The sequence below is a fragment of the Microcaecilia unicolor genome, chromosome 2 (assembly GCF_901765095.1).
Source record: "Microcaecilia unicolor chromosome 2, aMicUni1.1, whole genome shotgun sequence".
NCBI classification, from domain to species: domain Eukaryota; kingdom Metazoa; phylum Chordata; class Amphibia; order Gymnophiona; family Siphonopidae; genus Microcaecilia; species Microcaecilia unicolor.
The window spans coordinates 27120208-27147708 of NC_044032.1; the positions used below are offsets into that span (position 1 = coordinate 27120208).

A 27501-nucleotide genomic window follows, 5' to 3' on the forward strand; every position below is an offset into this window, starting at 1 on the left:
TGCTTGGAATAAACTTCCTGAGCTCTTACGCCAAGCCCCCTCCCTACCCATCTTCAAATCTTTGCTCAAAGCCCACCTCTTCAATGTTGCTTTCGGCACCTAACCTTTATACCTTTCAGGAAATCTAGACTGCCCCTATTTGACTGACTGTACATTTGTCCTTTAGATTGTAAGCTCCTTGAGCAGGGACTGTCCTTCTATGTTAAATTGTACAGCGCTGCGTAACCCTAGTAGCGCTTTAGAAATGTCAAGTAGTAGTAGTAAACAGATGGCTCTAGCGGTGTCAGCTCGGCATTTGCTTTGGCTGCATCACTGCTGCTGATATGACTTCTAAGCAGCGTCTCACGAGGCTTCCCTTTCATGGGAAGTTGCTTTTCGGGGAGGATCTAGAAAAGATAGTTAAGGATTTGGGAGATTCTAAATCTCACTGTCTCCCTGAGGACAGGACTAGGTCTGCTCCTAAATCTAATGCAGCTAGACCTCGATTTCGTGAGATGCGCCGTTATCGTCCGGGTCGTACGTCTTCCTTTCAGCGTTCCCGGTTCCAGCAGAAGCCTTCCTTTCGGAACGATAAAAGAGCGTCGAGAGCTGTCAACAGATCTCAGACTACCAGTAGGCCTCCCCAATGATGGGGCGCAGGTCCATCCCTAGAATGTTGCTGTAGGGGGTCGGCTGTCCCTCTATCTCGAGGTGTGGGCCACTATAACGTCCAACCAGTGGGTCTTGGATATTATAAAAGACGGTTACAAGTTAGAGGTTGCCTTTCCCGTCGGAGACAGATTTTTGGAGTCTCACTGTGTCACGTCTTCCAGGAAGCAGGCTGTTCAGGATACCCTTCAAATGCTGTTGGATATTGGGGCGGTGGTTCCTGTTCCTCGAACCGAATAGGGCACCGGCCGGTATTCAATATACTTTGTGGTCCCTCGCAAAGGGGGGGCACCTTCAGGTCTATTCTTGACCTCCGGAAAGTGAACGATTGCCTCTGGGTGCGTCACTTCCGTATGGAGACAGTTCGATCGGTGATCTTCTCTGTTCAGCCAGGAGAGTTTCTCACTGCCTTGGATTTTGGCCCCCTCATCAAAGGTTCCTGCGCTTCGTAGTTTTGAGGTGCCATTTTCAGTTTTGCGCTCTCCCTTTCGGCCTAGCCATGGCGCCTCGTACTTTTTCCAAAGTAATGGTCATGGTGGCGGCCTCTCTTCGGAAACAGGGAATCAAAGTTCATCCGTATCTCAACGATTGGCTCATTCGGGCAGATTCAGCTCATGGAAATCTGACGGCGACCTCTCGAGTCACCGAGTTTATTCAGTCCCTTGGCTGGGTGATCAACTTTCCCAAAAGCCGTTTACTTCCCTCCCAGACGTTGGAATATCTGGGGGTGCTATTCGATACGGCTTGGGGACGGGTCTTCCTGCTGGAGAGCAGGAGGCTCAAGCTTTGTTCGCAGGTTCGCAGTCTGTTGCAGTTCTCTCGTCCTCGAGCTTGAGATTACGTGCAAGTTCTAGGATCGATGACAGCCACTCTGGAAGTAGTTCCGTGGGTGAGAGCTCGTATGCGTCCTCCCCAGCGCGCCTTGTTAAGTCGCTGGTCTCCCACGTCTCAGAATTATCTTTGTCGTCTGGCGTGGCTTCTGGGTGCCAGAAGCAGCATGGCCTGGTGGCTCTGTGCCAGCAACCTACGGAGCGGGATGCCTTTAGCGTCCCCTCCTTGGGTGATTGTGGTGACAGATGCCAGTCTCTCAGGCAGAGGAGCACATTGTCTTCATCGGGTGACTCAGGGACTGTGGTCTCAGATGGAGGCAAAGTGGTCCATCAACCGCCTGGAATTGAGAGCAATCAACCTAGCTCTCCGGGACTTCCAAGATCTTCTGGAGGTTCATGCGGTTCGAGTCCTGTCAGACAACATTTCAGCGGTAGCTTACATAAATTGCAAGGGAGGCACTCAGAGTGTAGCTTTGGCCTCAGAGGCAGACAATCTGCTTCTTTGGGCAGAAGACCATCTTCTTGTCTTTCAGCGGCACACATTATGGGCCAGAGCAACTTGCAAGCAGACTTCCTTAGCCGGAATCTTCTCGACACGACGGAGTGGGAACTTTTGATGAAGGCCTTTCGGCTAATCTGTCAGCAGTGGGGCACTCCAGTAATGGATCTCATGGCAAGCAAACGGAATGCAAAGGTGCCAGCATTCTTCAGCAGACGGCAAGAGTCAGATTCGGCAGGTCTGGACGCTCCCATTCAACCATGGCCGACAGGCGGTCTCCTCTACGCCTTCCCTCCTTGGCCGCTTATCAAATGTCTCCTACATCGGATCAGGAGTCATTGGCGTCTTGTGGTGTTGGTAGCCCCAGACTGGCCTCGTCGGCCTTGGTATGCCGATCTTATGCGACTGCTTGTAGAGTCCCCGCTGCGGCTTCCATTTTTTACGGGGTTGCTTCATCAAGGCCTGGTTCAGATGGAGGACGTCTCCCGCTTTGGTCTTACGGCTTGGCTCTTGAGAGGGCGAAGTTGAGGAAGACGGGTTATGATGAGTCGGTGATTGCCACTTTGCTCCTTGCTCATAAACATTCTACTACTTCAGCTTATGCCCGGGTGTGGTGCATGTTTGAGGCGTGGTGCGCCAAACGTGCTTGGTCTCCTTTTAAGGCCTCGATTTCTCAGATTTAAGCCTTTCTGCAGGATGGCCTAAAGAAGGAGCTGGCTTATAACTCTCTCCGGGTGCAGGTTGCTGCGCTAACTTGTTTCCGAGGGCGGCTTGCGGGTGTTTCTCTCGCAGCTCATTCGGATGTGGTGCGGTTTCTGAAAGGTTCGCTCCACCTCCGTCCTCCTTTTCGGGGTCCTTGTCCGTCTTAGAAGTTGAATTTAGTCCTTAGTACTCTTCAGGGAGCCCCTTTTGAGCCGTTGTGTGCCGCTTCAGTGAAAGATCTAACGTTGAAGATGGTGTTTCTGGTGGCTATTTCCTTGGCACGCAGTTTCAGAATTGCAGGTTCTGTCTTGTTGTGAACCCTTTTTGCAGTTTTCGGATTCAGGCGTCACCTTGTGGACGGTTCCTTCCTTTTTACCTAAGGTGATTTCAGCCTTTCATTTAAATCAGCCTCTTTTTCTTCCTTTCAAAAAGAGGATTTTCCTCAGCACTTTGCTCAACTGCATCTTCTCGATTGACTAATGAGTTCCAGTGTTCGGATCATTTGTTTGTCCTCTTTGCTGGGCCCAGACAGGGTTATGCAGGTTGCAAAGTGATGATTGCTCGCTGGATTAAAGAAGCCATCTCTTCTGCGTATTTGCTGAAGGGTTCCGTTCCTCCTCAACGTCTGCAAGCTCATTCGACTCATGCACAGACGGTTTCTTGGGCAGAGACTGCAGTTCTTTCCTTGGAGGATATTTGTCGGGCAGCTACTTGGACTTCACGCCATTCGTTTGTTGTACAGGTGAGGAGGGATGCAAGTTTTGGGACTGCGGTGCTCTCTCGGGGAGTGGTATCTTCCCACCCTGTTTAGGGATTGCTTTGGTACATCCCACCAGTTCCTGGATTCATCTGCTGCTAATGCTAAGGAAGGTAAAATTATATATTACCTGATAATTTTCTTTCCTTTAGTTGCAGCAGATGAATCCAGGATCCCTCCCTACTTTCTCATACCTCACTGTGTTTTTTTGGCATTTGCAGACATTTAAGCAAGATAGAAGAAAAAGAAGCAGAATTTGATACAAGACAGTTAATTTTAACCGTTCATTAGACTCCTTTTCAGTTCATGGAGTTGGACTTGGTTACATTTATAGATTGTTTGTGTTTGGCTTGTTGCCCTTTTGCCTTGAGAAGAGTGTTCTATTTCTGTCTCCCATTGTTTCTCTGCTTTGGGATATCACCTATACTAAGGAGACAGGGAGCTGGGCGTCCAGGGTCACTGCTAGTAACATAGTAAATGACGGCAGAAAAAGACCTGCATGGTCCATCCAGTCTGCCCAACAAGACAAACTCATATGTGCTACTTTTTGTGTATACCCTACTTTGATTTGTACCTGTCCTCTTCAGGGCACAGACCCATATAAGTCTGTCCAGCACTATCCCTGCCTCCCAACCACCAGCCCCGCCTCCCACCACTGGCTCTGGCACAGACCGTATAAGTCTGCCCAGCACTATCCTCGCCTCCCACCACCGGCTGGCTCACTGCTTTCAGTGTTCTCTCACCACCTGCTGGTAGGTGGATACAACCCACCAGTTCCTGGATTCATCTGCTGCAACTAAAGGAAAGAAAATTATCAGGTAATACATAATTTTACCTTCTGCCGCACATTTGAAACACATCCACTGGTTCGAATTCCATTTTTCATGCCTTCTTAGGAATATATATGCTCATAACGAAAACTTATATTGCTGCTCTTGCAAGCCCACATTAGCCAAAATCTCTGAAACTCCACATATATTTCCAGTAATGAGGTCTGCCAAGACAGGGATACCTAAGTCTTCTTGCCATTGCGCTGCCAATTTAGTACTATCTCTAGTGGGGGTATAAGTACTAATTAAATTAAAATAATAGATTGATAATTTATATCTATCTATAGTACAAAGACTAAGTTTTCCTCAAATTTCTCCTGACTGTCCACTGTGGGTACCTGCCCTTCCAATGTTGTCACATAATGGCAGACTAGTCCGTAAGCATATTTATTTATTTATTTATTGCATTTGTATCCCACATTTTCCCACCTATTTGCGAGTTCAGTGTGGCTTACAATACATTGTGAATGGTGGAAATACAGTTTGTTACAACTCGGTTATGGATTACATTGTGAGTGGTTATGCGAAAACAAAGTTAAAGTGTCATTAAGGGAATAGAACAATGGAGAAGAAAACAAAGTTAAAGTGTCGTTAAGGGAATAGAACAATGGAGAAGAACAATGGAACAATGGAAAAGAAACAGCGGGAACTAATAGGGCAACTGAACAGTAGTAGAAGAACAATTCGGTATAACATTTTTCTATGAGTAGAGGTATAAATGTGGTAAAAAATTCTGGGGGATGGGAATTCAGAAGAGAATGTATTGTTGCATTACTAATAGTGTGTGCGGACTTAATGTGTTTTGATTCTTTCAGTAAATTTTATCAAAGAGATGGGTTTTCAATGATTTGCGGAAATTGGTTAGTTCATAGATCGTTTTCAGGTTGCGTGGTAGTGTATTCCAGAATTGAGTGCTCATATAAGAAAAGGTTGATGCGTGTAGCGTTTTGTATTTTATGCCTTTGCAATTGGGGAAGTGAAGGTTGAGGAAAGTTCGGGATGATCTTTTAGCGTTTCTAGGTGGTAAGTCTATTAAGTCAGACATGTAAGCTGGGGCTTCACCGTGAATGATTTTGTGGACTAATGTGCATACTTTAAAAGTAATGCGTTCCTTGAGTGGGAGCCAGTGTAGCTTCTCTCGTAAGGGTTTGGCATTTTCGTATTTTGGTTTTCCGAAGATGAGTCTGGCTGCTGTGTTCTGGGCTGTTTGAAGTTTCCTCAGTATTTGCAACCTGCGTATAGTGAGTTGCAATAATCCAGATGGCATACTAGTCTGTGCCCCATATACCATAGTTAGATATCAACTGATGAAATGGTAGAATTCTCCTCTGCTTGTCTACTACTTTTATTAATCAGTTGCATTCCCTTCCACCTTGTGTTTGTCATTCTCCCCTTGAAATCTGGATTTCCAAGGAAGGGTAAACATACTGTTACTCTATAGTCAAAGCCTTTCTTCTTATAAAACTATCTCTAGACATCCCAGACAGATTTTATTAATGCATTCCTTTACTTTTCACCGCCCTTAAAACTCACTTTTCCACCATGGCTTTTCAATAGGCTGCTATTCTTATTGCTTAGCCCAGTGTTTCCCGTCCTGGAGTACTTCTTGCCAGTCAAGTTTTCAGGATGTCCACAATGAATATGCATGAACTTGATTTGCATATACTGCCTCCATTATATGCAAATCTCCTTCATACATATTCATTGTAGATATCCTGAAAACCTGACTGAAAAGGGATACTCTAGGACTGGACTTGGGAAACACTGACTTAACTGACTGAGTGGTCAGCTTTTTGTGCTCTTTGTTGCAACCTCTCTCTTCTAATTGCTTTTTCTGTTTTCCCTTTCTCTTTTTAAATTGGACTTCCTTTCCTTTCTTATTTTGTTTTTGATTTTAATTGTTAACCACTTTGATTTTTATGAAAGGCAGTATATCAAATGTGAATAAACTAAAGTACTTGATGATGTAGCTGGGTGTTCTTTGCATGCACAATATAGTTTGCTTTCAGAGGTCTGACTAGCTCCTATTCAAAATACAGTGGGGTGTGCGTTGCTGTTCGCCTAACCAATCTCTTATATAGAGCATTTGATAAACTCTGCCATGTTCCCTGATTTCCAAGAACATTGAAAAATACAAAACTTAATTCTAAGCATACCCCCTCTCCACAAAAATTGCATAGTATTCCTGTTAATCGTTGCTTATCCTGTTGTTTCGGAATTTACTGGCACATTTTTAGCATATATAACCACTTTTCTACATTTTGTGTAGGAAAATTCTGCCCGTTAAGGAGCGTAGTAATTATTTCCTGCTGTTACCTACTGTATCATAACCTTTAACCTTGGTACTACATTCACTGCATATAAATGTTCTAATTTCATGGGAAGATTTACTCCCAAGTATTTCATTACATCTCCTGCCCATATGAGAGGCATCCTTTCCCCACCTAACATCATACAATCTATCTTCGAGCTCCCAAGTTATCACTTCTTTTCTTTTTTTTTTTTTGTGAAGAATATTGTCTTTAAATTCTCTTAATACGTCAGGCAGAGATTCTTCAGGATGTACTAGTGTCAGAAGAAGTATGGTGCTGTAGCTCTGGTATCTACTTAGTTGAGGGGGTTCCTATAATTTGTTTTGTTCTGTTACTTGTGTGTGGTGCTCTCCTATGAATAATGAGGGGGGGGGTTTGGCTTGGTTCATTTAACTAAAAATGAGCATGCGTGCCAGGGCAGGACGTCCGCCAGCCCAGGGTTACGGCAGGGGTCGAGAGAGGCAGGGAAGCAAGGCAAAATCCTCTGATCTGTGATACTTTTAACTGATCAGACAGTATTATCCAGCACCTGGACTATCATTGCCATAAGTTGGATAATCATAGCTTCTGTTAGGAGACTGCCATCTAGCGCACTCTCCACCTTCTTGAAACTAGCCAGTTTGCTTCTGTCTTTATCTCATTTAGGGAGCTTTCACAGACTCTCTATTAGCTGACTCCTTATGTATTTGTTTATTCACCACTGAACAACCAATTTACTTGTTGCTGCATCCAGAAAAGTATTTGTCAAGGAGATGGGGCAATAATTTTGTGCAATCTTCAAAGCACTTGGAAATTATCTGTTTCCCATGCTCAGCACATCACGTGATCTTTCACCCCAAATTTTAATATATGCAAGGTAGTAGAGCAAGTGTCACTACCCAAGACCAACATCACCTGGTTGGTGTACCGACCAAATACTGAAAGTGATCCAAGAAGAGAGCAAGGCTTCAAATACTGATGTTGTAATTCACCTAGGGACAAATGACCTGGCCAACAATAACAAGTTTACAACACAGAGAGCATTCCAGAAGCTAGGGGAGGGACTTAAATCTTTGGTTTGAACTGTGGCTTTTTCTGAATTAATTCCCACATGGAGGAAAGGAGAGAAAAAAACTACGCAAAACAGTGAAATTCAATAAGTTGCTTGAGTCTTGGTGTAAAGAAGAAGGTTTTAGATACAAAGGAGCATGGGGTAATACGTGGAAAAATAATAGGCTGTACTGTAATGATGGGCTACATCTTTCTGTGACAGGAAAAAGGATCCTTGGGGAGAAATTCAGACAGTATGTTTCTAAACATTTAAACTAGAGGGCGGGGGTGACAAAAGGAAACAAGGGATTTCAGAAAGTCACCCCCAGGATAACCATGAAGGCAGAGGGAAAGGTCATCTAAATATAGAAAACCACCTAAACTCGCTCAGCACATGGAAAGCAATGAGCACAAATGCTCATAGTCTAGGTAAAAAGGTTCAAGACTTACAAGCCCTGATGTTTGAAGAAAACTTGGATATTGTTGCTATTACAGAGATGTGGTTCAATGAGTCCCATGAATAGGATGTGATCATACCGGGCTATAATCTTTTTAGGAAGGATAGAGAGGGCTGAAGAAGTGGAGGAGTGACGCTGTATGTGAGAGACAATATCAGAGCGGCTGAAATGCGGGGAACCTGGGGAAAGGAAGAAGCTTTATGGATCGTCCTTGAAAGAGAAGATGGAACCTGTATCCACGCGGGGTTATCTACAGACCTCTGGCACAAACGGAGAAGCTAGACAAGCATCTGATAGAAGATATTCAAAAGATTGGTATGAAAGGGGAGGTGCTACTGTTGGGAGATTTCAACTTGTCTGATGTGGATTGGATCGTCCCGTCTGCAGAATCGGAAAGAAGTAGGGCTGTCAAAGTGCCTTGCTCAGACAAATTGTGACAGAACCCACGAGGGAAGGGTCAATGCTGGATCTAGTGCTCATGAATGGAGGAAGTGTTTCCAATATCCGAGTAGGTGCCCACCTATGTAATAGTGATCATCACACGATATGGTTTGATATAAGGGCAAAGACAGAGTGTGGGCGCAGAAAACTCAAAGTACTGGATTTCAGATGTACTGATTTTGGTAAAATGGGGGAATGCCTGAAGAAGGAGCTGGCATGGGAAGGTGTAGGAGTAGTGGAAAATCAGTGGTCAAAGCTAAAGGCTGCTATAAATATGGCAACTGATCTTTATGCAAGGAAAGTAAACAAAAACAAGAGGAACTGGAAGTCTATATGGTTCTCCAAACACGTAGCTGAAAAAATAAAAGCAGGAAATACAAAAGAACGCAATGAGAGGATTACAGAAAAGATTATTTTATTTTTATTTATTTGGTGCATTTTTACCCCACATTTTCCCACATAAGCAGGCTCAAAGCGGCTTACATTAAGTCAAGAGTATACAATTCAATATAGAGATGGCACAGAAACAGAATTATTATTATTGGATTAAACTCAAAGAAGCGAAGAGGGAAATACGGGTAGAGGAAGAAAAAATGGCTAAAGATGTCAAGAGAGGTGACAAGACCTTTTTCAGATATATTGGAGAAAGGAGAAAAGATAGGAATGGAATTGTAATACTGAAAGATAATGAGAGTGACTATCAGGGGCATAATCAAAAGAGAAGGGTGCCCATCTTTCCACACAAATCGGGAGATGGGTGTCCTCTCAGGGTCGCCCAAATTGGCATAATCGAAAGCCGATTTTGGGTGTCCTCAACTGCTTTCTGTCACGGGGATGGCCAAAGTTCACGGGGGCGTGTCAGCAGCATAGTGAAGGCGGGGCGGGGGCGTGGTTAAGAGATGGGCGTCCTCAGCCGATAATGGAAAAAAGAAGGGCGTCCCTGACGAGCATTTGGCCGACTTTACTTGGTCCCTTTTTTTTCACGACCAAGCCTCAAAAAGGTGGCCGAACTGACCAGATGACCACCGGAGGGAATCGGGGATGACATCCCCTTACTCACCAAGTGGTCACCAACCCCCTCCCACCCAAAAAAAGAAAATTTAAAAACATATTTTTCCAGCCTCTTTGCCAGCCTCAAATGTCATACCCATCTCCATCACAGCAGTATGCAGGTTCCTGGAGCCAGTGGCGTTCCTAGGAGCGCTGACACCTGGGGCAGATCGCCGATGCGCCCTGCCCCCCCCCCCGGGTGCATCGCGACACCCCCCACCCCGGCGAAAGAACCCCCTCACTCCCAGGTGAATGCCGCTGGGGGGGGGGAGTGCCGTGCGCCGGTCAGCGTCGTTCGTTTCCATGCTCCCTCTGCCCCGGAACAGGTTACTCCCTGTTCCGGGGCAGAGGGAGCATGGAAACGAATGATGCTGACTGGCGCGCGGCACCCCCCCAGCGGCGTGCACCTGGGGCGGACCGCCCCCACCCCCCCCTTGGTACGCCACTGCCTGGAACAGTTTTTAGTGGGTGCAGTGCACTTCAAGCAGGCGGACCCAGGCCCATCCCCCCACACCTGTTACACTTGTGGTGGTAAATGTGAGTCCTTCAAAACCCACCCGAAGCCCACTGTACCCACAAATAGGTGCCCCCTTTCATCCCTAACAACTATGGTAGTGGTGTACAGTTGTGGGGTTTGGGGGGCTGAGCACTGAAGGTAAGGGAGCTATGCACCTGGGAGCAATTTGTTAAGTCCACTGCAGTGCCCCCTAGGGTGCCCGGTTGGTGTCCTGGCATGTGAGGGGGACCAGTGCACTTCAAATGCTGGCTTCTCCCACGACCAAATGGCTTGGATTTGGTCGTTTTTGAGATGGGCGTCCTCGGTTTCCATTATCGGCGAAAACCGAGGTTGCCCATCTCTAAGGTCGACCATCTCTAAGGATGACCATCTCAACATTTAGATCGACCATCTCTTAGACCGACCTAAATGTTGAGATTTGGGCGTCCCCAACCATATTATCGAAATGAAAGATGGACGCCCATCTTGTTTCGATAATACAGGATGCCCCGCCCATTCTCGGGGACGTCCTCAGAGATGGGCACCCTTAGAGATGGTCTTCCCCGTTCGATTATGCCCCTCCACGTGGAGAGTGAGGAGAATAAGGCAAACGTGCTAAACAATTATTTCTCTTCGGTGTTCACGGAGGAAAATCATAGAGAAGGACCGCAGTTGGTTGCCGAGGGAATATCTGGGAACGGAGTGGATACTGCGCTGTTTACGGAAGAAAGGGTTTATAAACAGCTTGAGAATCTGGACAGAGATGGGAGAGGTTCTGCGAGATTGGCGACAAGCGGATATGGTCCCCCTTCACAAAAGTGGAGATGGAAGACGTGGGAAACTAAAGACCGGTAAGTCTCACATCGATGGTAGGAAAAATAATGGAGTCACTGCTGAAAGAAAGGATAGTTAACTTTCTAGAAGCCAACAGGTTACAGGACCCGAGGCAACATGGCTTTACCAAAGGAAAGTCCTGCCAAACTAATCTTATTGACTTCTTTGGGTGACCAAAGAACTAGATGAAGGACTTGCGCTAGATGTAATCTACTTTGATTTCAGCAAAGCCTTGATACGGTCCCCCACAGAAGACTCGTGAATAAACTGAAAGGCTGAACTTAGGACCAAAAGTGGTGAACTGGTTAGGAAACTGGTTGACCAACAGGTGGCAGAGGGTGGTGATAAATGGAATCCACTTGGAGGAAAGGAAAGTGAGCAGTGGAGTTCCTCACGGTCAGTGCTGGGGCCTATTCTGTTTAATATATTTGTGGGAGATATTGCTGAAGGGTTGGTAGGAAAGGTTTGCCTTTTTACGAATGACACGAAGATAGCCAATAGAGTGGATACCCTGGTGGGAGTAGAAACATTGAGAAGGGGTCTCCAAATGTTAGAAAAATGTTTGAGGGTCTGGCAGTTCAAATTTAATCTCGCTTATACTGGGGAATATCGTTTCAACCCAGAGTACACTATATATATTACAATAAACACAGTACCCTGTTACTTCCTACTAAATAGTCATATACTTTATTTAAATACACCCATAAACCCATAAAACTCTGTAGAGCCAACGTACTCACTCACACAAGCCATGCATCCTAGAACTTTATCCTTATTACATTGCAATGTTGTATCCACTTTATATACATATAAACGTGTCAATGTAATTAAATTGAATTTAAAGCACTATGTCCATTGCGCTCCCGTAAGATCCAGCACAATCTTCCGTTAGTCCTTTTGTCCCAGGCTCATTACAATCTTGTAAATATTTCAAAAAATCCTGAAGCAGTCTCTTACTCCACTAAAAACGGTAAAGACTATGGAGCAGATTTTACATAGCAGGACACCCGGCTTCCTCAAAGACAATTCATGGCTTGGCAAAGGCTTCCATAGGCACCCACTGTGAACCCCTTCCGGTTTCACTTAAATCCGCTCAAGCTCCTCTAGCTCCTCGATGCGAAATCGCATTTCGAAGTGTTCTTCATCAGGAGGAACCATTTACAATCCCAATCCCGTAGGGATACACTGTCCACGGCGGCCACCCTTCAGATCACACCGCTGAACCTTCATCACCTTTCTCTGTACCTTTTCTAATTCCACTATATCTTTTTTGAGATGCGGTAACCAGAATTGCACACAATATTCGAGGTGCGGTCTCACCATGGAGCGATACAAAGGCATTATAACATCCTCATTTTTGTTTTCCCACTCCTTTCCTAATAATACTTAACATTCTATTTGTTTTCTTAGCCGCCACCACACACTGAACAGAGGGTTTCAACGTATCATCAACGATGACACCTAGATCCCTTTCCTGGTCGGTGACTCCTAATGTGGAACCTTGCATCATGTAGCTATAGTTTGGGTTCCTCTTTCCCACATGCATTACTTTGCTCTTGCTCACATTAAACGTCATCTGCCATTTGGATGCCCAGTTTCGTAAGGTGTTCGTCTAATTTTTCACATTCCTCTTGCGATTTAATAACTTTGAATAACTTTGTGTCATCAGCAAATTTAATTACCTCACTACTTACTCCCATCTCTAGATCATTTGTAAATATATTAAAAAGCAGCTGTCCCAGCACAGAACCCTAGGGAACGTTGGACTATCTACCCTTCTCCATTGAGAATACTGTTTTATATCTTTTAACCAGTTTTGAATTCACAATAGAACACTACCTCCTATCCCATGACTCCAGTTTCTTCTGGAGTCTTTCATGAGGTACTTTGTCAAATGCCTTCTGAAAATCTAGATACACAATATCAACCGGCTCACCTTTATCCACATGTTTGTTCACTCCTTCAAAGAAATATAATAGATTGATGAGGCAAGATTTCCCTTCACTAAATCCATGTTGGCTTTGTCTCATTAATCCATGCTTTTTAATATGCTCTGTATTTTTGTTCTTTATAATAGTCTCTACCATTTTGCCCAGCACCGACATCAGGCTCACCGGTCTATAATTTCCCAGATCACCTCTGGAACCTTTTTTAAAAATCGACATTACATTGCTCACCCTCCAATCTTCCGGTACCATGCTTGATTTTAAAGATAAATTATCTATTTCTAACAACAGTTCTACAAGTTCATGTTTCAATTCTATCAGTACTCTTGGATGAATACCATCCAGTCCTGGTGATTTGCTACTCTTCAATTTATCAAATTGCACCATTACATCTTCGAGGTTTATAGAGATTTCATTCAGTTTCTCTGACTTTTCAGTTTTCAATACCATTTCTGGCACTGGTATCTCTCCCTAATCTTCCTTGGTAAACACTGAAGCAAAGAATTCATTTAATATGTCCACTATGGCTTTGTCTTCCCTGAGTGCCGCTTTTACCCCTTGGTCATCTAGCAGTCCAACTGATTCTTTTGACGGCGTCTTGCTTTTAATATACCTAAAAAAAATTTTACTATGTGTTTTTGCCTTCAGCGCAAAAGTCCCTCTTTGCCACGCTGCTATCTGTTTCATGTGGAATTTTTATTTTATTTGACTCAATTCCCTCTTTAACATATAGCTCAACCCCCCTCTAATTTGGTCCTTTCTATCATTGCGATACAATTTGTACCCTGTTAACACAGTGTCCCATTGATTGCCCTCTTTCCACCAAGTCTCTGAGATGACTGTTATATCTACCTCATCATTTAGTGCTATATCTCTCTCATCTTATTTTTTAGGCTTTAAGAAATGGATCCTCAGGAGCTTAGCCAAGATTGGATAACAGAGCCGGTAGTGGGAGGCGGGGCTGGTGGTTGGGAGGCGGGGATAGTGCCGGGCAGACTTATACGGTCTGTGCCAGAGCCAATGATGGGAGGCGGAGATAGTGCTGGGCAGACTTGTACAGTCTGTGCCCTGAAAAAGACAGGTACAAATCAAGGTAAGGTATACACAAAAAAGTGGCACATTTCTTGGGCAGACTGGATGGACCGTGCAGGTCTTTTTCTGCCGTCATCATCTACTATGTATACAGGCACTGTATATATGCTTATATGTAATTGGCATTGTGGCAAATTTACACCTGCCCTGGGTGTGGTACCAGTATTTGATCATGGAGTAGTATATAGCCTGCACAGAGTGGCAGGTGCTGTTCTGGCCACCGTGTTAGGCAGATAGTACAGGTCTTTATCTGCTGTCATTTGCTGTTAGATAGCAAAATGGAAAAGAAATCACGGTACAGATAGTGAAAACTCTGCAGCCAGCCAGTTTTCCAGGATCACTCATCCTGAGATACCAAACACTAGAGTAAAAAGTTGGGTCTTAAGCAAAGTTTTACTTTTTCTGAGCGATAGAAGTAGAGAGATGGAGACAAATTGTTTCAATGGATGACTGCAATGGTAAAGAAAGCATTGGGTCAAGTAGACTCCAAATGGGTGCACGTTGGAAGCAGTATGACTAAATGCTTGTCTAGAAAAGAATGGAGTGGCCTAGTGAATTAATAATAGAAAGGAACTTCTGTCTACACTAAGTTATGAGTCAAAATAAATACTCTAAAACTGACCCGATTAGTGTACAAAAAGCCGGTGAAATTGAACAAAAAAAAGTGTTGTGTGGTCATAATTCCACAAATGACCCAATAACCAAATTGTTGTAATCCTGTAAAGATTTGAGACATTTAATAAGATACTGAGGAAGGCCAGCAAAAATAACATTACAGTAATCCAAACAAGAAATAAGTAAAGCATACCCTACACTGTCATTTAAAATGTTCTATTATGTATTGTGTTGGCATTGTAAGTAGTATACTATGCCACACTTTGTATTGCTATTTGAATATTTTTAGTGTTGTAATTGTCTATTGCTCATGTTTGATTTATTCTTACTGTACACCACCTTGAGGGGGTCTTTTACTAAAGCTTAGCTCGAGTTATCTGCAGCAGAGCCCATTTTCTTCCTATAGGCCCTGCTGCAGATAAGCTAAGCTTTAGTAAAAGACCCCCTGAATGAATCCCTTCAAAAAGGCAGTAAATAATGTATTTATTTTATTTATTAGGATTTAAAGTGTTATTCCTGGGGAATTCTGTGCAAAAAAAAAAAAATCAGTATTCTGTGCACATTGTTTGAAAAGTTTGCAAAAAATGTCCCCATTATAAGGACTGGCATCTCCCCACCCCCACCCCAGGGTGCACACATCCCCCAGCCACATTTTTCTAGCCCCGTACCCCATAATACACACACACACACACTATTTACCATTTTCCAGCCCACAACACACACCACCCCGTCCAACTTATTTTAGTCCTCCCTCCATGTCATATATCACCCCATTCACCTTGTTTCATCCCCCCTCCCCCCATAGCATACACAACCTCATGCATCTTCCTTCAGCCCTCTACCCCCTTCCCATGGCAGGCTCACATACACACACCTCACCCACCATTTTTCCAGCCTCCCCACACTCAACCCACATTTTACTAGCAACACTCACACACACACTCCATCTACCTTTATTCCGGACATATGAACACATTGGGCTGCTTTCTCCTCCTCTGCCATCCTGGGCCTGACTGTTCCTTTGAGCCACCTGGAAAACCCTTTATAAACTTTTCTTTTGTGAAATAATAAAATATCACATTTGTGTTATAGCTTGTCTAAATACTTTTGTATTTTTCTGTTAATTTTGTAGCTGAAAGAATGTATTCGTGCTTTGGATCAGGAGCATGCTCATACCCCTTTCAGACAAAGCAAACTAACACAGGTAAATTTAAAGAAGAAAATGAGCCACTGTACTATATTTCGGTGCCTAAAACCTAGGTTCTTGACAAAAGATTAACATCTATTATTGTTTCTGAAACAATAACTTGCCTTCTAAGTTGCACTTTTCTTGTTCTGTAACATGGTTACTTTAGCACTGTGCGTATTGTACTATTTTAATAGATATAGTGGTTATGAATGATATAGGGGAAAATGAGCTAAATTTCAGCACTACCCTTAACTGCAAAGTTGTATACATAATTCTAAGCACATAAAACAACTCTATTTTCAAAAATAAGATGAATGCAAAACCTTACTGTGACATTCTTGCTGTTATGTAGCTAAATGTGTATATGTGGCTTTACACTTTGTGAAATGTGTTGCAAAATGTATTCGTGTAAATGCAAGAAAAGTCAGGTTATGTGTGAAGATTTTTACCTCTTTCCCCTGCAGAATGCTCCTCTTTGTGTGTAGATAAACCAGTGATTCTCAAGCTTTATTTTGGGGCATACTTTCAAGGTCACCTGATCATTGTGGCACATCAAACCAAATTTCACAACTATTTGCTAGTCATTGGCCACTGGCCACATGATTGTGAAGTCCCAGAAAATGTAAATTAAGCTAAAATGTACAATATTAAAAAGCCTAAAACATAATTTGACAGGTAGATATTTAGAGAGTATAGGGACCATGGCAGGATTTAATACATAGAACAGTAAAACAAAAGCATCCCTCTCTGTCCCTGCAATGCACACATCCAGCCTGTCCATCTCTCACCAATGCACACCACCACCTCTTTCTTCTCCCATCCCACACACACACATATCCGCCCAGTCCCTCCCTCTCTCCCCCTCCTCCACACCAAATTCATGTGGGGCAGTGGAGGGCTAAATGACATGCCCAGTGTCACAAGGAGCCATAGTGGGAATCAAACCCAGTTGCCCAGGTCCTCAGCCCACTGCCCAATGCCATTCTTGCTGTGCTGTCTTGTTAGGCCTTCTGACATCAGCACATCACAAAAAGCAGCAAGAGGTATAATTATTTCCAGTTTTGTCTTATAGAATCTACTTTTGTCTGGTTTATATTTTTTATGTAATTAAACTATGGACCCGATATCTACTTCACAGATTCAGCCGCTGCATCAAGAGTTACTCTCAGTCATACCAGAATAGAAGTGGGAAAGTGATCAAGGCAAAACACTTACTCAGCTTTAACATAAATAGATTTACAAATTCTGATCTCTTGAACCTGAAGGGTTGACTATGTTTATAGATTGGAAAGTCTTTTGTAGGAGTTGATTGGTTTATTTTTGTTCCCTTCAATTTGATTGGCTGGTTGGGTGTTTAGATGTAGCTGTTCCATAATGTTTTGGACATGAGACAAGTCTTGAATGTATGCTGAAGGATTGCCCCTGATGGAGTGGTTAAATCTGCAAAACAAAGGCTTTCATTGGGCTTGGACTTCTGAGGAGAAAAAAAAAATGAGCCAGTAATTAATGTGCAGATAAGTGTTTTGACAATAGAAACTTCATGAATTGAAAGACTAATTATATATAAAATTTGAAAAGTAGCAATATATATTTTTTAGACCAGTGACTAAAAACTGCTGACTGTTGCAATTCATTTATTTATTTTAGGCTAGATGGAAGCAAAGTCTTGTTTGGTGTAACATGATTATCCTTTGCAGTATCCTTGTTGTGTCGACACAATCCCCCAGATTCTATATAGTGCGACTTGAGTTGCGTGCGCAAATCAGGTTGTATTCTGATTAATGTGTGTAACTTAATTAACAAGCCAATCAGCACTGATAATTGCCACTTAACAAGCAAGTGTTGACTAATTGGCATTAATTAGAATTTACACGCACAACTTTCTAAGCATATTCTATAAATTGATGCGTGTAAATTCTAAGACGCAGATTGGAAAAATGGGCATGGCTATGGGTGTGAAATGGGTGGGTCATGGGCGTTTCTAAAAACTATGCGTGCTGTTACAGAATACACCTGCTGCATGCCTAATTTAGGCATAGGCATTTACACCAAGTTTTACTTAGCGTAAATGCCCACAACTAAATTTAGTCACGCAGACGGGTGCTAGGCATATTCTATAAACCATACCTAGGTGTACTTTAGGCATACCGTATTTTTCGGACTATAAGACGCACTTTTTTCCCCCAAAATTTGGGAGGAAAATGGGGGGTGCGTCTTATAGTCCGAAGGTAGCGTTTTTGGACCTCCGTTCCGTACTTACATGATTCCATGTTCCCTGGTGGTCTAGTGACTTTGGGGCAGGAAAGAGCCCCCTCTTTCCTGCCCATCGCGCTGCTCTCCGTGCTTCTCAATGCTTTCTGATGGTCTCGGCGATATTTCATATCGCCGAGACCATCAGAAAGCATTGAGAAGCACGGAGAGCAGCGCGATGGGCAGGAAAGAGGGGGCTCTTTCCTGCCCCGACGTCACTAGACCACCAGGGAACATGGAATCATGTAAGTACGGGACGGAGGTCCAAAACCCGGACAAGACGCACCGGAGCACCTAGGTTTTAGAGGAGGGAAAGAGGAAAAAATTTTTTTTCCTATTTCCCTCCTCTAAAACCTAGATGCGTCTTATGGTCCGGTGCGTCTTATAGTCCGAAAAATACGGTAGTTTATAGAATAAGCTTAGGCCAGTGGTTCCCAAACCTGGTCCTGGAGGCACCCCAGCCAGTCAGGTTTTCAGGATATCCACAATGAATATTCATGAGGTACATTTGCATGCAGTGAAGGCAGCGCATGCATATCTCTTTCATGAATATTTATTGTGGATATCCTGAAAATCTGACTGGCTGGGGTGCCTCCGGGACCAGGTTTGGAAACCACTGTCCTAGGCATATTTTGTTTCGGCGCCAATTTTTAAGGTGCCAGATATAGAATGTGTCCCAGCCTTAGCACTGGTATTTGATTTATTTTTTGTTTGTTAGATTTATTATTACCTTTTCAAATCAAGCTTACTAAGATACTCTTCTGCTCTGATTTCCTCCCTGAAGGTGCTAAAGGATTCTTTTATTGGAAACTCAAAAACATGTATGATAGCTAACATATCACCTAGCCATGTAGCTACAGAACATACCCTGAATACCTTACGCTATGCAGACAGGTAAGCGGCTGAAAGTCTAATCTTATTTTGCCCCTTTAAAGAAGAATGTACATTATAAATGTGGACAATAATCAAAGCCTTTTACATGCTTTACTTGCATAAAAACAGGTTTTGAATTTTTCAAGTTTCCACGTATACTTTGTACCTGCTTTCATAAAATATTCTGTTATTTCATACCTATGTTGTTCTTACCAGATGCATTTTCAAAGCGAAACTCTTTGAGAGTTTAGAAACTAAGTTTCTGATTCCCATATCTAATGATTTGTTTTAATTGTTTAAATTTTGATTTCCTGCACCATCCCAGAAACTTTGAGGTGGTTACAGAAAAAAGCCTTGATTGGTGCTACTGTTAAGTTTTAGGTGTATATTAATTCAACCCCTTTTTTTTCCCCATGTGTCCAATATGGGGGCAATTCTGTAAATCTTTTTCCACATGTTGGCTTTTATAAAATTGCACATCTGCATATGTGCGTATAAAGTAAGCATATAAGAACGCTGGGAGTGGAGGAGTGGCCTAGTGGTTAGGGTGGTGGACTTTGGTCCTGGGGAACTGAGGAACTGAGTTTGATTCCCACTTCAGGCACAGGCAGCTCCTTGTGACTCTGGGCAAGTCACTTAACCCTCCATTGCCCCAGGTACAAATAAGTACCTGTATACAATATGTAAGCCGCATTGAGCCTGCCATGAGTGAGAGAGCGTGGGGTACAAATGTAACAAAAAAATTAATGTTGCCATACATGGACAGAACGAAGGTACATCAAAGCCCCATATTTTGTTTCCAAAAGTGGCCAACCCAGGTCACAAGTATCTGGCAGGATCCCAAAATAGTAAAATTGATTTTATGCTGCTTTATCCTAGAAATAATCAGTTAATTTTCACAAGTTCATCTTAATAATGGCTTTTGGACTTTTATTTTAGAAATTATCCAAACTTTTTTAAACCCTGCTAAGGTAACTGCTTTTACCAGATTCTCTGGCAACAAATTCCAGACTTCAATACACATTGATTGAAGAAATATTTTCTCCAGTTTGTTTTAAATTTACTAGTTAGTAGCTTCATGCCTCCTAGTGCTGGTATTTTTGGAAAGAGTAATCAAGAGATTCACATCTACCGTTCCATTCCACTCAGTATTTTATAGACCTCTATTATATCTCCCCTCAGGCGTCTGTTCTTCAAGCTGAAGAGCCCTACCACTTTATCCTTTCCTCATAGGAAGTCGTCCCATCCCCTTGATCATTTTCATCACCCTTCTCTATATTTTTAATTCTGCTGTATCTTTTTTTAGATTAGTTGAGGAGAATTGTACACAGTATTCGAGGTGTGGTCACACCATAGAGCAATACAAAGGCATTATAACATTCTCATTTTTGTTTTACGTTCCTTTCCTAATAATTCCTAATATTCTATTTGCTTTCTTAGCCACCGCTGCACACTGAGCAGAGGGTTTCAACATATTATCAATTATGACACCTAGAACATTTTCCTGGACAGTGACTCCTAATGTGGAACTTTGCATCACGTAGCTATAGTTTGGGTTCCACTTTCCCATATGTATCACTTTGCACTTGCTCACATTAAACATCATCTGCCATTTGGATGTCCAGTCTCGAAAGGCCTTCACAATTCTCTTGCAATTTAACAACAAAATGAGAAATACGGTAAAAAAAAAAAAAAACTCAAGAGGAGCAGCTGCAAAGGTCAAAATTTACATTAGGCATGAATGCTACTCAAAAATTACCAGGCATATTCCATGTATTAAAAAAGAGGAAGGAAGGGCAAACAACAGCTGGCATGGTTAAAAAGTGAAGTGAAGGAAGCTATTAGAGCTAAAAGAAATGGCAAGTCAAATGCAAAGCGCTGATAAGGAAGGCAAAGAGAGACTTCGAAAAGAAGATTGCTTTGGAGGCAAAAACAGAATAATAAATTTTTTAGATACATTAGAAGCTTGGACTAGAGTGTACATTTAGTTCTTACACTCAGTGCGCCATGTTTCAGAGTTACATAAGAATAGCCATACTGGGTCAGTCCAATAGTCCGTCTAGCCCAGTGCTTCCAGCAGTGGCCAATCCAGGTCACAAGTACCTGGCAGAAACTCAATTAGTAGCAACATTCCATGCTACCAATCCCAGGGCAAGCAATGGCTTCCCCATGTCTGTCTCAATAGCAGACTATGGACTTTTCCTCCAAGAACTTGTTCAGACCTTTTTTTTAAACCGAGATATGCTAAGTGCTGTTACTACATCCTCCAGCAGCAAGTTCCAGCGCTTAACTATTCTTTGAGTGAAAAAAATATTTCTTCCTATTTGTTTTAAAATTGTTTCCATGCAACTTCATTGAGTATCCCCTGTCTTTTTACTTTTTGAATTATTTGCATGCCCTGTCCTGTTGGGACCTCTTTCTCCGGTTTTTGAAGTCAGGGGTCATGATCCGAATGGTACCAAGCCATGGGGAATCTAGAGAATGTCATCCAAGTGTCTCCGGAGCTTGTATGCTCCCCTCAATGGTGGACACTTCAGTCCAATTTGACCTTGGGACTTCCATTCCAAATTCCTCAGCCGCAAAAGGTACTGATGATGGATGCATCTCTCCTGGGATGGGGAGCTCATGTAGATGGGCTTCACACTCAAGGAGCTTGGTCCCTCCAGGAAACAAATCTTCAGATCAGTCTCCTGTAGCTCCAAGTGATCTGGAATGCTCTAAAAGCTTTCAGAGATCGGCTGTCCCTTCAAATTATTCTAATTCAAATAATCAGGTTGAAATCTATTACACCAACAAGCAGGGGGGCACTGGAAGCTATCTCGATGTGGCATCGGGCTCGCCAACACAGCATGTTTCTCCAAGCCACTTATCTGGTGGATGTAAACAACAAACTGGCCGACAGGCTGAGGATAATGCAACCGCACGAGTGGTCTCTAAATATGGGCGTAGCCCGCAAGATCTTCCGAGCGTGGTGCAGCCCCTCAGTAGATTTTTTGCCACTCAGATCAACCACACAGTCCCTCAGTTCTGTTCCAGGCTTCAGGCCCACGACAGACTAGCGTTAGATGCCTTCCTTCTACATTGCGGGACAAGCCTTCTGTATGTGTATCCTCCAATACCTCTGGTGGGAAAGACTTTGTTGAAACTCAAGCAAGACCACGGAACCTTGATTCTGATTGCGCCCTACTGACCGCAACAGATATGGTTCCCTCTTCTTCTGGAATTGTCCTCCGAAGAACAGTGGAGATTGGAGTGTTTTCCGACCCTCATCACACAGAATGACGGGTCATTTCTACATCCCAACCTCCAGTGTCTGGCTCTCACAGCCTGGATGTTGAGAGCCTAGAATTTGCTTCCTTGGGTCTTTCGAAAGGTGTCTCCCGGGTCTTGCTGGCTTCCAGGAAAGATTCCACTAAGAGTTGTTATTCTTTTAAATAGAGGAGGTTTGCCATCTGGTGTGACATAAAGGCCATAGATCCCCTTTCCTGTCCTACAGAGACCCTGCTGAAATACCTTCTACACTTGTCAGAGTCTGTTCAAAGTGGTTTACATAGTATGTACAGGTACTTATTTGTACCTGGGGCAATGGAGGTTTAAGTGACTTGCCCAGAGTCACAAGGAGCTGCAGTGGGAATCAAACCCAGTTTCCCAGAATCAAAGTCTGCTGTACTAACCACTAGACTACTCCTTCATTCCATTATTAGAGTCAGTAACTATCAAATTGGAACATGCAGTAGATGTTAGGCCATATGGCCACAACAGTTCATGTCTGTCCCATGGTATGTACCCATATAAGACAAGCACACGACTAGGAGGAAATATTTTTTCACTCAACGAATAGTTAAGCTCTGGAACTTTTTGCCAGAGGATGTGGTTACAGCAGTTAACGTATCTGGGTTTAAAAAAAGGTTTGGGCAACTTCCTAGAAAAATTCCATAGTATGCTATTGAGATAGATATTGGAGAAGTCACTGCTTGCCCTGGGATTGGTAGCATGGGATCTTGTTACTCTTTGGGGTTCTGGGATCTTGCTGCTATTTGGGATTCTGCCAGGTACTTGTGACCTGGATTGGCCACTGTTGGAAACAGGATACTGGGCTATATGGACCACTGCTCTGACCCAGTATGACTATTTTTATGTTCTTATGACTTTAAAGTCCGTTAAACCATTTGGGACTACAGGAGAAAATCTGTCACTGGTCATCTGTCTGTCTTGATAACTCCCATTCAGTTATAGCAGAAGGGGTACTATTCCAAATTCCTTCACACCAAATTTACAGGACTCCCTATTCAGGAGCTTCACAGTCAAGGTCCTTGGCATTTTCAAGGAGAGATGTTATCATATCACCCTTCTAGAAATATGAGCTGACTTCCTTTTCTGTTTTGCTGCTGCTAATGTTAATGTATTTTCCAGCAACTGCAATGTGTGTGTGTTTTTCTGATGCGCTTAGCTCAATCTACTTATATTTAACACCTTCCAGATATTGTTCCCAGTATACCTTCCAATTTTAAATGCAGATTGGTCTGAGTGAACAAGATGGGGCACAGAACACATCAGCCTATAAATTAGAATCTTGGTATCTGTACCAAGTAAGGAAATTGTGTGATAGGACTAGAGAGTTGCACGGGGACAGAAATCCAACCCGTCCCTGCCGCAAGTAATCTCCTCCATCCCCGGTCCATCCCTGTGGGATCCCCACAGGATTCCCACTGTCCCCACTCCCATGCAGCTGTCTATATAGGACCCATACTAAGTCAGATCCTTACCCTCCTTACAGTATAATGGTAACCCTGCCCCCCTCCCCCCTCCCCACACACATACCAATCTCATAAAATAGGGAAATTGGGATCCCTCCCCCAAAGAGTTAAAAAGACACAGCAGGTGTTCCATCAACAAATGTTGAAAACGTTAAGTTAAAGTCCCCACCACCACCGGTACTGCAAAATCTTTGCCAAACAGCAATCAAAATAGGTCCCTTGACCTGCACTGGGGGCATACATGTTAACCACCATAGAGGTGTGTCCATTAAATACTACCACTAAGAAATACCCCTCCATCACTTCTCACTAATTTAATCTCCACCCTCAGTTCCTTAGCAAAAAAACCACAACCCCACCCTTCCGTGGTTCAAGTTTGTTAGAAGCTCATAATCTCCTAAACTCCAGAATCTATAACTAGTGTTTAAAGGGCAAGTTAAGGCTCTGAGTTTAAAAAGGATAGCATTCTTCCTGAAGGTTTCTCCATAAGAATATAAGTGTTGCCATACTGGGACAGACAGAAGGTCCATCAAGCCTAGCATCCTGTTTCCAACAGTGGCCAAACCAGGTTATAAGTACCTGGCAGGATCCCAAAACAGTACAATACATTTTATGCTGCTTATCCTAGAAATAAGCAGTGGATTTTCCCCGTCCATATTAATAATGGCTTATGGACTTTTTTTTTTTTTTAAGGAAACTCTCTAAACCTTTTTTAAACCCCGCTAAGCTATCTGCTTTTACTACATTCTCTGGCAACTAATTCCAGAGTTTAATTACATGTTGAGTGAAGAAATATGTTCTCCGATTCGTTTTAAATTTACTACTTTAGCTTCATTGCATGTCCCCTAGTCCTAGTATTTTTGGAAAGAGTAAACAAGCGATTCATTTCTACCCCTTTCACTCCACTCATTATTTTATAGACTTCTATCATATCTCCCCTCAGCCATCTTTTCTCAAAGCTGAAGAGCCCTAGCCACTTTAGCCTTTCCTCATAGAGAAGTCGTCCCATCCCCTTTATCATTTTCGTTGCCCTTCTCTGTACCTTTTCTAATTCCTCTATATCTTTTTTGAGATGCGGTGACCAGAATTGCACACAATATTTGAGGTGCGGTAGTACCATAGAGCGATACAAAGGCATTATAACATCCTCATTTTAGTTTTCCATTCCTTTCCTAATAACACCTAACATTCTATTTGCTTGTACACTAAGCAGAAGGTTCCATAACCCCCTATAAACCATCCTAGCCATCTCCCTACCACCTATCACTGCCCCCCCCCCCATGAAGTCCCTCCAACTGTCCTTCCCTAAAATCCCCCACCCAGCAAGCTCTTCCCAAATTTCCCCACCCACCACCACCCCAACCCAAAATGGGAATCCACCTCACTCCTACTCCACCATACAAGAAAGTGATACTCCTAGAGAGTTCCCACATTCCCATTATAAAAACAAAACTCCCCAAATACACACAGCATCCAACCCCAACCCCCCTGCACCCAGCCCCAACATGCATACCACCCGAACATCACACTCACCATGCAACAACTTTATCCCCTGCCCACTACTACTACTAATCATTTCTATAGCGCTACCAGATATACGCAGCACTGTACACATTATATGCAGTTACTTTCTCTGTCCCTAGAGGGCTCACAATCTAAGTTTTGGTACCTGAGGCAATGGAGGGTTAAGTGACTTGCCCAGAGTCACAAGGAGCTGCAGTGGGAATCGAACCCAGTTCCCCAGGATCAAAGTCCGCTGCACTAACCACTGCCCAATTGTCAGATGAGTAAAACAAACCACAAAGAGGGAAAATATTAAGCAAGCAGGGCAGAGGCAGTTGACATAGGTCCAGGTCCTTCTCCATGCTGGTCTCTGTTACACTGCCTACAATGAGGGCCCTCCACCTCCTAGCAACGGAAATCCGCCAGCCTCCACCTGATCACCCCCTGTCTCTGGGATGGAACAGGTTTTTCAATTCCTGAGTAACCTCCTGAAATGCTCTGCACTTGAGCAAAATCACCCTAGCCAAGGTCTGAGATATTTCAATATTATGTCCCTGGCAGTGAAGAACCCCATGCTCCCGGGCTTTCCACAGCACGGTCTCATGGTCAACACATATCATGGACCTGCTCAGTAATTTGGGGCCCCAACGAGCGGTGTGCCTATTACAGCTGTGGGGGGATCCACTGCTTTTATTACAAATTCTGCACTGCACTGTCTTTAAATTCCACAGTTTCAGAGAAGCCCTGGATTCTCAAGTTATTTCATCTATTGTGGTTCTCCAGGTCTTCAATTTTAATGAGTAGCTCTTGAAAGTCCCCTGTAAGTTCACCGCCGCCAAGAAATTCTTGCAGCCATCCACCCGCTATTCCACCCGGTCAATCTGGGCCCCCATAAGTACATAAGTATTGCCACACTGAGACAGACCAAAGGTCCATCAAGCCCAGTATCCCGTTTCCAGCAGTGGCCAATCCAGGTCACAAATACCTGGCAAGATCCCAGAAAAGCTCAATACATTTTATGATGCTTATTCCAGAAATAAGCAGTGGATTTTCCCAAGTCAATTTAATAATGGTTTATGTACTTTTTCTTTAGGAAGCCATCCAGACCCTTTTTAAACCCCACTAAGCTAACTGCCTTTACCGCATTATCTGGCAACGAATTCCAGAGTTTAATTACACAATGAGTGAAGAAACATTTTCTCCCATTCATATTAAATTTACTACTTTGTAGCTTCATTGCATGCCCCCTAGTCCTAGTACTTTTGGAAAGAGTAAACAAACTATTCACATCTACCTGTTCCACTCCACTCATTATTTTATAGACCTCTATCATATCTCCTCTTAGCCGCCTTTTCTCCAAACTGAAGAGCCCTAGCCGCTTTAGCCTTTCCTCATAGGGAAGTTGTCCCATCCCCTTTATCATTTTCATCACTCTTTTCTGTACCTTTTGTAATGCATAAGAAAGTCATTTGTTGTAAGAATCCAATTTTACAATACAGTTTCATAAACATAATGGGATAGCTATGGATGTTTAACATTTAGAAAATCTATCCTATATAATAATTTGCACCTCCGTCTGGATGCCTGGGTTCGAAATACAGTTCCCATTGGTCCGCCATGGGGATGACATCACAGGGCGGACCAATGGGAAGTGAGAGGGAAGGGAACCCAGCACCAGCAACTGGAGGTGAGTACAGAATTGCCGCTCCGAGTTCCATGACCCCTCCCTCCCTCCTTCCCTCCTCCCACTCGCATCCCATGGCCCCCCTCTCCTCCGAGTTCCATGCCCCCTACCTACCTCCCTCCCTCCCTCCTTCCACTCCCGTCCGAGTTCCACGCCCCCCCTCCTCCACCGGCCTGCGCGAGTTCCACCGCCCCGAGCCCCCCCCCCCCCCCTCTCTCTGTGGCCTCCGAGTGCAATCAGGACGTGTGCGGCTGCCCCTCCGCTTCGTAAGTGCCGGCTGTTCTTTAAAACGTTTTACCTCCTGGTCCGCCAGCAACAGTGAAGTTGAGCAGGCACAGCATGGCACTTCACACTGCCTTCGCTTTCACTTCTGTTTCAGCTATGCCTCTGGTCCCGCCCTCATTTCCTGTTTGCGGAAGGGCGGGACCAGAGGCACAGCTGAAACAGAAGCGATACTGAAGGCAGTCTGAAGCGCCGTTCCGTGCCTGCTCGACTTCACTGTTGCTGGCGGAGCATGAGGTAAAAAGTTTTAAAGAACGGTCGGCACTTACGAATGGGAGGGGCAGCCGCACATGTCATGCTTGCACTTGGAGGCCAGAGAGAGAGAGGGAGGGAGGCACGGGGTTGTGCAACTCGGACGACAGTGGGTGCATGGAACTCGGAGGGCATGGGACGAGGGAGGGGGTCCTGGAACTCGACCGGGAGG

The 27501-nt window shown here is 43.8% G+C and overlaps 1 protein-coding gene across 1 annotated transcript in view; it reads left to right on the plus strand.

Moving 5' to 3' along the window:
* KIF24 (kinesin family member 24) overlaps positions 1 to 27501 on the plus strand; it is a 151484-nt gene that overhangs the window by 88010 nt on the left and 35973 nt on the right. Inside the window, exons 8-9 of the mRNA XM_030192858.1 lie at positions 15672 to 15743; positions 18763 to 18872. Coding sequence (XP_030048718.1) covers positions 15672 to 15743; positions 18763 to 18872 — 182 coding nt within the window. The remainder of the gene's footprint in view (positions 1 to 15671; positions 15744 to 18762; positions 18873 to 27501) is intronic.